The sequence below is a fragment of the Ochotona princeps genome, chromosome 5, assembly GCF_030435755.1.
Source record: "Ochotona princeps isolate mOchPri1 chromosome 5, mOchPri1.hap1, whole genome shotgun sequence".
In the NCBI taxonomy this organism is placed as follows: Eukaryota; Metazoa; Chordata; class Mammalia; order Lagomorpha; family Ochotonidae; genus Ochotona; species Ochotona princeps.
The window spans coordinates 40,868,462-40,884,777 of record NC_080836.1 but is presented as its reverse complement, the minus strand read 5'-3'; the positions used below and the strand labels follow the sequence as shown (position 1 = coordinate 40,884,777).

General features: G+C 36.7%; 1 protein-coding gene across 17 annotated transcripts in view; it reads left to right on the top strand.

The window, feature by feature from the left end:
- The window catches only part of BAZ2B (bromodomain adjacent to zinc finger domain 2B), a 360,709-nt gene that overhangs the window by 247,197 nt on the left and 97,196 nt on the right, over positions 1-16,316 (top strand). For 14 of the 17 annotated variants that reach the window (XM_058664536.1, XM_058664532.1, XM_058664535.1 and 11 more), the window contains 3 exons: positions 6,259-6,447; positions 10,532-10,699; positions 11,796-11,989. In XM_058664536.1, coding sequence (XP_058520519.1) covers positions 6,259-6,447; positions 10,532-10,699; positions 11,796-11,989 — 551 coding nt within the window. The remainder of the gene's footprint in view (positions 1-6,258; positions 6,448-10,531; positions 10,700-11,795; positions 11,990-16,316) is intronic. The other 3 variants (XM_058664534.1, XM_058664539.1, XM_058664527.1) reach the window with 2 other exon arrangements.

Below are 16,316 nucleotides of genomic sequence, written 5' to 3'. Positions count from 1 at the left end.
GAAAATCTTTCTCTCTTTGTCTCCTTCTATCTATAAATTTGCCTTTCAAAAAAAAAAAAAGGAAAGAATAAAATAAACTGAATGTTAATGTTCATTACAAAGAAATTACTTTAGTCTTCAAAAGAATTATTTTATGAGTATACAAATATTTCTTCTGCAAAAGCTTAGAAAGGTTTTATTTGGGAATTCTATTGATGTTGAACATAGTAATGTAGGAAATATTCCTTCCCCAAAGTGGAGCAATCAGATATTCAAATAGTTCCATTTTATAGTTCTAAGGTTTTTGTGCTATATTTTATGTTGTGTTATACTTTTGTGTTAATTTTTACCTGTTAAAACAGCATGTAGTTTAAGCATGATTATAGGAATCACTGAGCCACCTCCAGTCAGTGATCAAACATACCTTGTGAAGAGAAGTTTGAAATTTCAAGAGAATTGAAGGTCAACTGTAATGTCCTGGCAGTGTAACCAAAGATTTAATCGAAACAGTATTCCCTGCTGCAAAAAATAAATTACTTAATAAAAATTAAAAAATCAGAGTTACAACATAGATGCCTTTTTTTCAAATAATGAATGTTTTTTATTTTATTTTTAATTATTAGCGTCCATGAAATGATTTGAAAGGTATAGATTTCCCTCTCTACATGGAAATCTTTAAATTAACTTCTAACTACACCTTGAAGTTTTAGTCACATTGTATGATTATTTTTTACTCCAAAGCATAGAAAATGTTACATTTTTAATCATAGAAGATACTAACATTTTTAGTTATTTAATGACTGATTCCTGAGAAAACAGAATTGAATACTGTTTTACAGTTACACATAACAGATGTCACAGAATGTCTCTGCCAAGTGTTAATAGTTTACCTTGTGCAATGTTTTATAGAAACAAACATGATAAAGAGATGATTATGCCCTGTTACTGATACAATAAATGATAGATTGTTGTTGTGGGTTAAGCAGTTGATTTTTTTTTTTAAATCTATTTTATTGTATTGTTGTTGACAATCTTTACATAGTTAATTACAGTTAAAGAAAAAAAAAGGGTTCAGGGGGATAGGGAAGTGGGTAATACTATTATGTCCATATTGTTTCCATCATGTATCTGAGGTAAAGGGGGATATTGAGGGAGAAGCCCCACCCAGTTTCCCGCCCACCCCAAGTCCCGGATGTGGGGCATGCTCTGAGATATGTGCTCAAGTGGTGTTAATAGTTCTCCAGTTATGAATCGCTGCCAGTTTCGCTCGATGAGGTCGTCCACTGATTCATATGGTCCATTATAAAGTCTCCGTTTGCCCCATATTTCGCTGCCAACATATAGCTGAGATGAATGATTGATCTGTTCAGTCTTCTGTCTTTTCTTGATTAGAGTTCTGAGTCCAGCAGTTCGATTGGGGAGATCTCCAAAGAAACTTTGAGGTATTCCCAGACTAGTTTCTTGTATGTTCTAGCAAGCACAGGGCCCGGCACAGTCCATCACCCTGATCAGCTGGTGGTTTCAATTGCTGGGCTGGTTCTGTTTTCGGTTCCAAGTATTAGCTGAGCACTCAGGAAATGGGCTTTTGGCTGAAAGCACCTGGTCTAATCAAACTCATTGGAATCCTATTGTTCTGTTTAAGGACTTGGGGGAAAGAATATACAAGGAATAATAAAGAGGCTTTGGGGAGAGGCTTGAGAGAGACTTCCACCATCACTGGTCTCCGCGTTGGTGCCTCATCCCCAGACCTTCGCCATGTCCACCCTACTGGCTCTGCTGGCCAGAACAGATTGAGGGGCAGATGTTTGGCCAGGTGATTAAGTCTGGCTAAGTTGCCCATGTCCCATATTTCAGTACCTTCATTCCTGAATTTGATACACAAACCCAGCTGCTGAGTCCAGCATCCTGCTAATGCAGGTCATGGAAAGCAGGTGATAATCTTAGTAACAGTATTCCTTCCACTCATGTGGTATATACCTCGATTGAATTCTTAACCTAGGAGCTGTGGATCTAGCTGTTTGTGTGTCTGTCTCTGTTTTTTCTCTCTTTCTCTGTCTCTCTCTCTAAAAAAAAAAAAAAAAAAGAATTGTGAATAACATGTTATGAATGTTCAAAGAAAGCCCAAAACTTATCTAAGAGACTTATAATACTTTGGAGCCATGTGTTCTTGAGGGAATTAGTAAAGAATTGGTAGTGAAGGACAGGGTAATACATACTTAGATGTTCTGAAATGGAAAAGATAGCATGATCAAAAATACAACAGTGACAGCATTGGTTACACACAGTAGTGTTTCAAATTGTGTATGGTATTCGGCATGTTGAGATGAATGAGATTATAAAGTTTTGCTGTCAAAGAGCTCAAACAAAATGCTGGTTTAGAATTTATATGTGCAGAGGTGAATAGTAAAAATCATGGAGCCTCATGAAATAACTTGGGGAGATAATGTAGAAAAAATAGCTAGACAAATCCTTTAAAAACAAAACTTCCATTCATGAAAAACAAGGAAAATTGCATAAAGGGAACAGGAGTATTATTGAAAGATATCCATTTAACAAGATGGGGAGGGTTCTATGACATGGAATTTAAAGACAAACATGGCTTTTCATCAAAGAGACAGGAATTCCAGATTAAGGACAAAAAGAATAAAGATTTTTTGAGTATACTAATTAGAAAAATGTAGTGACTTTACAATCAAATGGAAGGGAGGCTTGGAACTCAACTCAGAAATTAAAGTTCCTGAGAAGTACAGATACAGTAGACATCATGTGTGTCAGACATTGGCCCCAAGGTTTACACCTGCTGACAAGAGTGAAAGGGAAGGAAATCAACCGGGGTAAAGGGTGGCCTTCAGAGAAACCAGAGATTGTACTAGGGCTCCCGGGCCGTTAGCAGGGAATTGTATGAAGTGGAGCAGGCAGGACACAAACTGGCATCTATATGGGATGTTGGCCTCAGAGGTGGCAGCTTAACTCCCTATGTCATGACATTAGCCCCCATGATGTAGAAGATGTAGCCCCCAAGATTTAGAAGAAAGAATAATAAGTTGGAATAAGGTGGCCTTGCTTTGAATTCCCAGCTCGGCAGTGGAGTCAGATGTGGTGTACACATCTATACATTTTTTTCAGTTGAATCAGTCCTGAATGAAGCTCCTGTTTTGTTGATGTTTTCCGCATAATTACTTCTTTTTCCTTTTTTAGAGTCAAAAAGGAGCTTTTTGTTATCAAACTATGTATGATTGGTTTGTAATTGTTGTTGCAGGAGTGATAACTTCATTTAGGTATGTCTCATGTTTTCTGCTCAGGAGACTCCTAGATATAGCTCATTTTTTTCTTCACACTAATAAAATTAATGTCTTAACTATGCATCTGAGAATTCTGCTCACCACCAATTCATTAGCTGTAGAAGTATTTCCATTAATTTTTCAACCCTAATCATCCCAGTTGTTCTGGATTTCTATATTGCATATAGTTTTGGTAATTCTGAGTTTATCTAGCTAATCTTTTTGTGATAAATCATGGCTACATAGATATAATGGGCAAGTGTAATCTTGAATTATTATTTTATGAAGGATAAATGACACATGATTCTAAAATCCCCAGGACTGGAGTGTTTAGTTCCACTTGCTTACCAGGAAAATTGATAGAGAAGGAAATATGACAAATCATGGTGTGTTTACAAATAAAGCATTTGATTAATCCCATTTGAGACACAAAGTTGAATTGATTGGTGATAATTATGATTATTATATACAATCACAGATGAAAATAAACATTAAACTTTAAGGTCACAAACCCACTATATAGGGAAATTAGCTGGGTTTCTTAGAATTGGCCACAAAAAGTTAATGAAACCTTTCTGGGGCCTGTTAGCAATCTTAAAAATAGTGACATTTGTGTCACCTGTTCTGCAGTAGCACACTCTACTTATTTTAACTCAGCTTTGGGGCTTATATGGTCCAGAATACAAAAGTTCCAATTCACCAGTTTTCTGTCTAAGTTTCAAAAAACCTTTTTTTAGTTAGTTATTTGAGAGACAAAAATATATAGCATTTCCTTCCTCTAATCCATTCCCTCATGCCAGCAGTGGCCACTTGTCAAGGGCCAAAACTGGGAACTGACCCTGTTTGTGGCCTGGGAAAGCAGTCGAGGATGACCCAAAGCCTTGGAACCCTGCCACCCATGTGGGAGACCCGAGGAAGTTCTTGGCTTCTGGCTTCGGACTGGCTCAGCTTCAGCCGTTACAGCCACTTGAGGAGTGAACCATCGGACAGAAGATATTCCTGTGTCTCCTCCTCTCTGGATATCTGCCTTTCAAAATAAAAATAAATAAATCTTTAAAAAAAAAAAAAACCTGGGAGCTGAGAACACAGGCCAGGTCTCCTATGTCATTTGAACCATCACCACTTCTTCCTGGATCTGTGTTCTTAGGAAGTTGGAGTGAGGAGCTAAGAGCTGGGAATCAAACCCAGGAATTCCAAAGTGGGTTGCTGAGTTCTAAACCACTAGGCTAAATACCTACTTCATATTGAAGTAGGTATTAAGACATACCTGAAGTAGGTATTAAGTCATACCTGACTTAGAAAGATACTTAAGTTTCTCCTATTATCTTGGAGTTTCTTTGTGGGCCTTCTTTTTAACTTTGATATTTGCTGAGTGATGTTCTTGGGGTGTTGTAGTGGGAGCATGACCATGAATCAGTACTTTGTCCCCAAGAGGTTAATCCAAGACATGCATACAGCATTTCTTTAAATCTTACTTTAAGTCATGTACTTCTTCCTCCAAATAGAGACTAGAGCATATTTCTGTGATGAATATTTGTGTGCAGGTACATTCTGACAAAATTTAGGACTACTCCTTGGTTTTCAGGGACCATAACAGCACAGGACAGGTTTTTTGAGGCACCCACATCCTATATCAGAGTGCCTGTAACAGAGTTACACACCCCAAGCCCCGGCTCCTTACTTCTGCTTCTCCCACTAATGTGCACCTTGGAAGGCAAGAAATGAGGGGTCAAGTACTTGAGTTCCTGCGACAGCGCTGCCCCCCCAGGAGGTCTGCATTGAGTCCCTGCCTCCATGCTTCTGCCTGGCCCATTGCCAGCCATTGTGAGCCTCGGGAGAATGAAACAGCTATGGAATCTCACTCAAATAATGTGAAAATGAATAATTTTAAAAAAGAAAGAGCAAATAGGAGAGACTTGCTTGATAACCAAAAGACAGCATAAAGTACCTGTTTTCAACTTACAGTTTTAAACTTACTTCTAACATACTGTGTTAAAATTAATTGAATTTTGTTGCATAGGCAGGATGCCTGTACACAGGAGATAGTAAAGAAGCCTTATTCTTATTTGCTATGCAATATTTTTCCACAAAGGAAATTGTTAGATGGGCTGGAATGTGTGGTATGATATCCTATCTTCATAGACTATCAAGCCAGGAAACCTTAATTATTTCCTGAAAGTAAGGGAAGAATTCCAAGTATTGAAAAATTGTTCTGCCACATCTTTAGACAGTATTTAAAATGTATAATGCATGCACACACAAGTGTATGTAACATTGCAGGTAGGGGTTATGATACTTAGTCCTAGATTCTAATTATAAAGTAAAAATTGAAATTGAGAGGTCACATGAATTTGAATTACATATTGTGTTATGATCAGAAAATTAAGAAATGGGCTCTATGTTGATAAATACTCATGAATGTGTTCAGAAACCTTGAGTAAACTCCTTAAATCCTTCTGTTCTTATGTGTTTATTTTTCCAAGATCAAGTATAATCCCTTGCTGGTATCAAGCTATTCTTTTCAATTATGTGGTGTTACATGGGAAACGAGCTTCAGTTCTGGCTCATATCTGAAGTGTATGTGATTTAATAAGGTTTTGGTAACATTATGAGAGTATTTCATTGGTTTTTAACCATAGATTAATGTGTTTTTTTCCTTCTTATGGTTAAACAAATGTGATAATTTATTAATGCAAATGTATTTTAAAAATTGGGCTCATTTCTTCAGGTCATACTATTTTAATTAGTGAAAATTATTTACGTAAAACATTGGTTCTCAAAATTTGAAGTAACATCGTTCATTTTTGGTTGTTTAGAGTACTTTCATGTTTCTGTAAGCATCTTATTCTGGGGGGCATTAAAAGAGTAGAAATGCAGAAGAAAAATGTAAAGCAAAGAATTGATGAGAAACTAAAACATTTTAACTGTGAACGCTGAAATCAGATAAATCTCACTTGTTTCTAGAACACAACTTGAAGTGTGTTTTTTTCCCTCCCAGGACATTTATTCAGAGCAGCCGGGGATCAGCCGTTTAACCTGGCCACAGTGTCGAGTGCCTTCCCAATGGTCAGCCACCCAGTCTTTGGTCTACATTCAGCCAGCTCAGGGCATTCAGAATTTGGTGGTTTGGGGACACTTGGTACACCCACAGCCTTAGCCGCACATCCCCAACTAGCATCTTTTCCAGGTAAACATCTGTTACAAACAGTGGTCAAGGAAAGGAGGAAAGCTTGAAAATGTTCAAGCAATCATTTATTAAACAGAACTAAAGAACAATAGTCTAATACCTGATTGTTGAAACCTTTGTGCCAGAGTTGGGCTCATCCTATTTGCCATGGGTAAGATTACCAAACACACTGTGTGTTAGGTGGGAGGGCAGTTGTTTAGGTATTTGAGTGTTTAGAAGGCAAAGGGGGCATCTGCTACAGATGGAAATAGTTTAGCCAAGCTTTTCTCGTGTTTTTTTTTTTTCTTGAAGCACAGTATAATATAAATACTTGTTATAAGTGTAATCTGTTGAATTGATGTAATGTACCATGTGAAACTGAAGTTTAGTTCTTATAATAGATATGTCTACTGTTTCATATTAGGTCCTTCCTTTGCTTTGTAAAGCAAATTAACTGTATTTTAAAATTCTGCATTTTCCCATTTTTGAGCACATTTAGAGATATTACAGAGCTGTACCACTTGTCCATCAAGAGGACCAGTATTATCTGAAGTCCCCCAAGTTGTGAGGATGCATTATTTCACATGGACACCACTTAAAACTAACCTTAGAAAAGCAAACTAGAGCTGAAGTCATCCAAACTTAAATTTGATGTTTTTACTCATAGCTGTGTGACCTTGGACAAGTTATCTGACTTGCCAGCCTCAGTTTTCTCACATGAAAATTGAGGATAACCATAACAGTACCTGTCCCCTAGGGTTCCTGTGCAGATTGACGAAGATAAGCATGTTCAGTGCTGAAAACGATGACTTGAACACACTGTTACTCCATAATTACTGTCATTAGTTGCTGTTGCCCATTTTAATGGTTAATGAATTGTCAAGTGCTGCTTTAATAGAAACACATATCTTGTTTAAGCTATGCATAGAGGAAGGCTAGACAGTTAAAGCTACAAGTACTCTTTTTTGAATTACATTATTCCTTTCATTCAGTTGTTCAAGGGAGAACAGATGGGGCGGGGTGGTTAGTAATGAGAGTAGACAAAATCCAAAGTTAAATTTTAATATTTCCTTGTACAGTATTAATAAGAACTTATTCCACTAAGCATTTAGCGTGGTTGCTTAGCAAAGTAAGCGTTTCACATCTATTTACTGAAATGTGAGATTATTGAACAAAAATCAGAATATATAATAATGTAGTTACTAGAATCTTAATCATTTTATTCGTTTGTCATAGTGTAATTTTAGTGTTATATTTGAGCAATTCTAAACCAAAATGTAATGGCTAAATTATTAAAAATCAAATGTCTTCTGCACTGGATTGAAGGCTAACAGATGTAAAAAATTACTCCTCTACACTTCAGTAATGTTGACCCTTCACTGCATGGAAAGTGTTTAATAATTTGCCCAGCCTACATATACTTTTTACTCATTCATCCCGTTCATTTAATGTGCAAAGTTCTTTGAGCATCTGTTGGATTACGTGCAGTTGGTCAGTCACCGAGGAATATGCTATCATAATAAATAATAATTTTTTGTTACTTATATTTTAGGAGATGAATGTATAAATGCCTAAAAGACAGAATCTTTAGGGACATACTTTTTTTTCTTTTTTCTTTTTTCTTTTGTTAGCCAAATGAGCAGAAATTATGCCTGTTCTAAAGGACAGTTGTGTTTAAGTAGTAAATTTAGCGCAATAACATAAGAATAAATTCTGTATAACTGGCCTTATTCAGAAGCATAACCGAAATGCCAAAGTTTTTAAAAATCACGCAACAAATAAAGGAGAACATACAATGAAAATATTAGTAGGAATTTTAAATAAGGAATAATTTGTTTTAAAATTTTATACACTTATAAGGTATTCTGCATTTCAAATTACTGATGAAATGTTAAGTAATTTAATGGATGTTAGTATAATAAAATTACTTCCATTTTATGTTGAAATAACATATTGTGGTCATTTTTTGAAGTATAATTTTTCACCATTTTATTTTAGTATCAAATCACCTTTAATTTTATGCAGTATCTGGCTCTACCATGTTTGGAAGATTTTTAAATTCTGCTCAATGTTCTAGATTTAAATTGAGATTCAGTATCACCTTTAAAATATAAATCCTTCCGTTGAATATGATTAAGGCTTTGAATACATTTAGAAATTCATCATGTGTGCAGTTATTTAATCCTTTTTGTGTGTTTTTTTTATTTTATCACCAAGCTGCTTTGTGACTAAATTTGTTTCTTATTTTCTTGTATTTGGAATTACATTTGTCACTGAAGTGAAATTATATTATTGCCTGTGAAGTAATCCAAGACATTTGTAAAGCTGATGTTCAGAAGCTCTGTACCTGTGTTCCGTTTTACTCCATGTTTTCAGCTTGTTTCTAACACACACTTTCCCAGTGTTTCATTTCTACTGTGCACTTACTTCTTATTGACACTCTGTGGTACATTTTTGTGTTTATTCTGTTTGATTTTTGTCTAAAATATTTGAATTTTATTATATTTTGAATACCTTACTTATTTGATTGTTTCAGTATCTATGCATTCTACATTAATGCTCTAATTACAGGCTCGAAATAACTCTCTTAGGGAAATGTCAGTCCCTTCTTATCCCCCAGGAAGAGCTTGTTTTTCAGATCTTATAAGTACCAATACAAAATTCCAACTGTGCTGATGCAAGCCTAAAACACATTTTTTTCTATCTAAATATACTTCTTTCATTTAGAGATTTGATGAATGATTAATGCCTTTAAATAGTTATTCTTAGTTCCGTCCCCATTGTCCAGGCACTGCTGAATACACGGTGGTGTCATTTCATTGCCAATGCCTTTCTGCAGGGCTCAGAGTAGCTTATTACTGTTTTTAAACTTCTGAGAATGCCATCTGCCATGAATGTTTGACTATTTTAAAAACCTAATCTTGCCATTAGATGATGAAGTCCTGTACCACTTGACATTCTATTTTTAATGAATGGGTAGTCCTCAAATAGCTTTAAACATAATATAGTACAATTTTCACAGTATTGAGTATTTCCCAAAATGTATTATTATAATTTGATCTCTAATTTCCTTATGGTCGTTACTAAGAAATACATCTTAAGTTTGGAAAAGTCAGCAGCCTGAAATAAAATAAGTAATTGTGCTGTCAGGACAGCCAGTTGGAGAAGGCTGTTTCTTGTGGAGTTTAGATAAAGCAGTACAAGACTCTCCTTTGGATTATTGGAAGCTTCTAATCTTTGCCCTTCCTCGAAAAATGCGTTCTATAAGATTTGGCGTATTTTCTTTTCAAACTTTTAACTAAGAGCCATTATTTGAAAATATGAATTGCATTGAATTTTTAAATATCTATTCATCTTATATTAATAAAATAATTGCTATGTGTAATTTATAAGTGGAAATACGGACACAACTCAAGCTTTATTTATTAACTTCAAGGACAGCAGTTTGTAAATCTTTAATATTTTACTGCAAAATTATACTTGTTTTTGAAATCTTCAAAAACTTCTTTGACCAAAAAAAGAAAGATACTTATTTTATTGTATTTGTGTTTTCATTTGATGATAAAATGGTTTTTTTTCATAAGTGCAATTGAGATGCTGTGGATTACACTAGTCGTAACTATTATTTAGATCACTTGGTTTATCACAGCCAGATTTATTGTATATAATTTGAGTCAATTCCTAACATAGCTTCAAATTAACGTTAAATTGCATAGTGTTAAAATATATTAGTATAATACATTTTTAAAATTTCCTCCATAGATTTAGAAAAAATATGCTGCAAGCCCTTTACAAAAAGTCACATAGTTCTTTAGTGGTCAGAGACCAAAGGCTTTAGGTTTTTAGATATGGGCTACCATTGTTCACTATAAGCTTGAACTCTAGAAAGCTACAGAATGAAGATCCTAGGACAGAACCCTAATGAGAAGTGGGATGAGGTTTCAGGTTCTAGTCAGCTGTTCACAATGAACAGGATGATCAGAACTATATGTATTTTGGCATTTTTGTTCTGAAGGTTGACTTTTTTCTTGAAATAAAACAGTAGTTGTTACATAAACTAGAAAGCTAATTGCGATATTTTTTGTTTGGTCTGTTTGGTTTGGAGGTGCAGAATGGTGGCGAACTACAGATGTCCATACTCGCACAGGGGCAGCCTTCTTTCCACCATTACTGGGAATTCCACCACTGTTTGCTCCTCCAGCCCAGAATCATGATTCATCTTCATTCCATTCAAGGACTTCAGGAAAAAGTAATCGAAATGGTCCTGAAAAAGGTATGCTTAGTCCCCTAAGTGTACATCGTCTTTTCCAAACCACCATTTACTAGTATTCAGATTTAATAACATGCTTATACCACTTGCACATTGTTTTACTTAATCCTAACTTAATCTAATTCTTTAAGATTATAAGAAGTCTCATTTTATAATCAAGGTTAACATAAGTTGCTCAAGAAAATGCTGCTTATATAGAGAGTCCAATTCCACTTCATTTTGTTTGTATTATGTGTTCCTTTTTTTTCTACTCTTTGTAATTTTTTTAAAAAATTGAGATGAAATTCACATAACATTATATTAACTATTTTAAAGTGAAGAAGTCAGTGATTTTTAGTGCATTTGGTTTGGTACAGCCATCACCTGCATCTTGTTCTGAAACATTACGTCACTTCCAAAGCAAATCCTTATCCCTTAAGCAGTTGGTACTCATTACCCTTATGTTCAACCCTCAGACACCCACCAGTTTGCACTCTGTCATCTAGCTTCTTCTGCTGTGAATATTTTGTATAGAAGGAATCATATGCTATGTGACCTTGTGCATATAAATTATTTCATTAAAAATGTTTTTGAGTTTCATGTACATCATACACACATATGCACTTTCAAAAAGTTCATGGAAAATGGGATTAAAAGATAAGTTGGCCTCGTGGTTGAGACACAACTTGGGATAACTACATCCTGTATCAAACAGAGTACCTGGATATAATTCCTGGCTCCATACTCAATTCTAACATCCCACTTATATACCTCAGGAGGCATCAGATAATGGCCCTGGAGAGTGGGTCCCCATTAACACTCTGGGAAGATCGGGGTTGAGATCCCAGGATCAACTTCACCCAGCTCTGACTGTTGTGGGCATTTAGAACGTGAACCAATGTGTAGGACCTCTGTCTGTCATCTTTCTCTCTCAGATAAATAAAAGCAATAATTTTTAAAAATTAAGGTAAGTTTACCTAGGTGTAAAAACCCATGAAATCCACACAGTGTTTTTTTTTCATAAAACACATTTCCATCAACTTTAGAAAAACCTCTTTTATATCAGTACTTCATTCATTTGTGGGTGAATAATCATTGTATGAACATGTTTGTCTTCAAGGTGTAAATGGGTCAGTAAATGGAAACAGTCCATCATCTGTAATTGGTATCAACACCACTGTCCTCTCTTCTACTGCTTCAAGCTCCCTGGGGCAAGCAAAAAGCACAAGCTCAGGTGGGGGAAATCGAAAGTGCAATCAGGAACAAAACAAAAACCAGCCTCTGGATGCCAGAGCTGACAAAATCAAAGATAAGGTGAGTTATTCTTTGAATGACACACAGCAGATCTCTGTGTTTAAGATAAGCATTCAAACGTCCAAGTAATTGTTCTGTGGGTTAATCTCCTGTGTTTGCAGATGTGTGTTTTTATGATGTAATATTAGTATTATTTTAGGAAAGCGGTCAACACTAGTATAAATGTTACGAAGTAATAATAGCTAAAATTCACAGGGAACTCACTACATTGCTTTATGCCTTAAATCTGTTGCAACCGTCTCTATGCCCTTAATAATGTGGCTACTGTTTTTACAAATGGGAAAGCAGAGCATGAAGACCAATAGCCCGTAAGTGCTGAGTGAAAATTTGAAGCCAGGTGGTTTGACTCCAAAGCCTATGCCTTAGGAAATAAATCACACCAAAAATAAAATTTTCTTATTGAAATTTTTAAATATACAAAGTAGACAGATAATCCTGTGTACACATTAGTCAGCTTTAAAAGATAACACATCATGGTCAATTTTATTTCATCTACATCCTAAGTTTCAAATTAACTTTAGTCTCTTAGCCCTACATTCACCGTTTGGTTCTTTGCCAGCTAGTACAATGGTAGGCTTTGTCATTCGAGGATCCAGGATAACACTGGACGGGGAAAGGGCCTGCTGTTCCTGCTTGCAGAGTTCTCATCATCCTGGTAGGCTGCGGTGGTCAGTGGGTGACTTCCCTGCCAGCTTGGCCTTAACAGTTTGTGTTCAGGAAACTCGGTATTGCGTGTCATTCAGTGAGTGTCCTAGACATCCCAGCAGGGAGCTTATTACCAAGTTTTGCTAGGAAACCAGTAGGTGGCTTTCTAATTTTACCTGCACTCCAGCTGGCATATGCCCAGCAAGTTTTCTCTGGCTTTCTAGCAGGTGATGTTTCCCGTGTGCCAGCCTTGGCCTGTGATACTTCATGGAGCTCTTCTGTTAGCCAGTAGACAGTAGCCACATCCTTTCCAACTAATGAGTTTTGGGAGAGAGGGGGCGGGGGACCAGAGGGTTTTAGAAGAAACAGACTGTCTTCTAAAGTTATCTTTATTTCAGTACAGATTAAACAGGTTTAATATGAAAATCTGAAGCCCAGAGTCCTCTAAAATCTGACATGCTCCAAATTCCTAGCCTTTTCTGAGTGCTTTTCTAACTTGTCAAGTGGAAAATTCTGCACTTGATCTCAGGTGACAGGAAGTGGTCAAAATATAAACACCCAAAAGTATTGTATAAAAATTTCCTCAGGCTATGGAGGATGGGTCTTCAAAAGTTTCATGATAACACATATTATGGAAAAAAATATGTGTTGTCAAAATTTGACACCGATATAATATTTTGATCTCTAATTCAGCGTTGGATACTGTCTTCAACATCTCTTCTTAAATATACACAAGTTTTGCAAAATGTGGGGGAAAAATATGAAATACACAACACTATAGGCATAAGAATTTCAGAGAGTGATACTTAACCTGTACTCTAGCCTGGCCCTACAGAAAGTGGTTACTCCCTACCTCTGGCATTCCTGAATTCTTCAGAGGTCTCTACATCCATCTCAGAGGTTAATCTTCTGCAATCAACTAATAATTCTCATTTTTAAAAATGCTTTATTTTTTATTTGAAAGCAAAGGGATGGGGGTGGGGGAAGAGGAAAGAGAAAGAAGAGATATCTTCCTTCCATGGCTCATTCCCCAAATAGTCACAACAGCTAGGTCTGGGTCAGAGATCTATCCACTGGTTCCATCCTGGATGGTTGAAACAAACAGGATCCAGGAATTCCATCCGGATGTTGTCTAAGAGCAGTGGGGCCCAAGGACTTGACCATCGTCACTGCCTTCCCAAGTGCATTAGTAGGAAGTTGGATTCTTAGCAGAAAAGATTTGAACCAACACTCCAATATAGCATGCCAGTGTCACAAGTGGCAGCTTAATAGGCTGCCAAAATGCCAACCCCAGTAACTCTTTATAACTTTTTCTGTCCATATTGCTAATGTAATTTCTCCCTCCTGTTTAAACCTTGTCTGCTATAAACTTGATACCAGGAATAGGGTAAGATGTGCAAGTAAATATTCACCTCAGAATGGTTATCATTTTCAGCTTTTGAATTCCTCTTCTATAGCATGTCAGGAAATCTGACTTCTCAGTTTTGTGGAATATATAGGTCACTGTTGAAGCCAGGTTTGTTTATCCAAACATACAAGCTACTGCCAGCTACATGGTCTAGCTCATTACATATTAGATCCCCTATATCAGTGCATTTGATTGGCTTCTATTTGTAACTTCTTCTTCAGTGGAAGGTCTTAGGTTTTCTGAGCTAAAATCTTGGAATCAATTATAAACATTTTAGAAACAAAGTTACAAAGTACAATGTGGCTTGTCTTCTACATTTTTTAAAAAAAATTGAAGATCTGGTTTCCAGTAAAGAGTGAAAAATTTGTGATTCCTGCATGTATCATGTTCTCTTGTGTTTCCAGCTGTAGTGTGAAATAGGAGACCTCTGAATATTATAGCAAGATGTAGGTAGCCGATGCCTTGCAAATGACATGGACCTAAACTTTAAATCCAATTAATATGTCCACCAGGCTTCAATTCTTTCTGAATATTTATGTATGTATTTGAAAGGCTGACTTAGAGTGAGTGAGAGAGAGATCTTTTGTCCGCTGATTCACTTACCAAATGGCCACAAGGGCCAGGATTGGGCCAAGCTGAAACCAAGAGCACGGAACTCTATCTGATTTCCCACATGAGTGGCCAGGGATCAAGTGTTTGGGATGTTTTCTGCTGCTTTCCTGGGATATTAGCAGGGACATGGAAAAAATGGAGCAGTCAGAACTTGAACCAGTGATCACAAGGACTGCTGACGATGAAGGATGTGGCCTTACCTGCTGCACCTGAAAAGAACCCTGGCATCACAGAAGCTGTCAAAGCATAGAAACTGTCTAATCACAGGAACAATCTTATCACGTTTTTCTTTGTCCTTTTCCAAATCTGAATCAAACTTTGTGTTATTTTCTAGGATCAACTGAACTAACAGTATTTCTTTCCTTTTTCCAACTGTATTTCCTTAGAGATATTTATGTTGGACCTTCCAGCTTCCTTGTCAACAGAGGACAGCTCTTTTCCAGGGTATACGATGTTCCTGTGTGTGTACAGGGGAAAATCATGTATTAACACTAAGAATTTAATGGTACCATCATCAAAACTGAAGGGTATTACACTTAGATCCCAAGACAAATATTTTGTTTTCTCTTTAATCCACACTCCTGAGCATGACAGACATGAAAAAAGATTCTGTGCTGTGTCCTCCTAGGAGCACATGTTGCAAAGCCATGCTCTGTACTTGGTGCTCTGTGGCTGCTCCTGTGACCGTTTTCAGGGCATGCCATTAGTGTAAGCAACAAGGACCCTGGTCTGAGCTGCTGCCAGACACCTATTGAAGGGCTACACATTTCCTCAGAGTGTTTGGAAGCCAACTAGATATGAGACCACTGGATATGGTTCTGTAAGGGATATGCTTCAAAGTTAAGCAAGCCTGCATTTTGCACCATCCTGCCTTGTGGAAGTAGTGCTAAAATCTGGAGACTAGCCTGCAGAATTATGCATATCAGAACTTAGGATGCCAGAACAGCTCTTTGGGATACCAACTTGTTTGGCACATGTTTACTGTAGTGGGTTGTTCAAAATGAAGGGGAAGTGTGTTAGAGCCAAAAGAAGAAAATTCTATACTCGTTTACCCATTACTCTTCAATAATTAACAGCTTCATAGAAATTTCCTTATTAGCTCTTTTCATGCATTGTGTGAAAATTATTCAAAAGCTTATTTGCTCTCTCCCTTGGGAGACAGCGCCATTATCTCAAGCATCTTGGAAATTCAGCCTAGTTCTCTGATATAGTTTATATGTATATTTAAAACAAATTAAATTCTTTGTTCAATGTTTATTTATTTTGAATGTCAGAGTTAGAGAGAGAGAGAGAAAGAGAGATCTTCCATCTGTTGGCTCACTCACCTAATGGCCACAACAGGCCAGGCGGAAGCCAGAAACTAGGAGTAGCATCCAGGTCTCCCACATGGGTAGCAGGGGCCCGAGTACCTGTGCTACCGTCTGTTGCTTTTCCCAGGCCGTTATCAGGGAGCTGGAAGGGAAATGGGCAGCCAACACATAAACTCATACACATATGGGAAGCTGACGTTGCAGGCAGTGGCTTTACTCACTTCATCACAACGGTGGCGCCAAATGCAGATGTTTTAAACGAAGTAATTACAGTAAATCTCACACTAAAATATAAAATCTACAAACCTTCAGCCTGTTTAGAAAAACTAAAAGGTGAAAGACTATATAAATG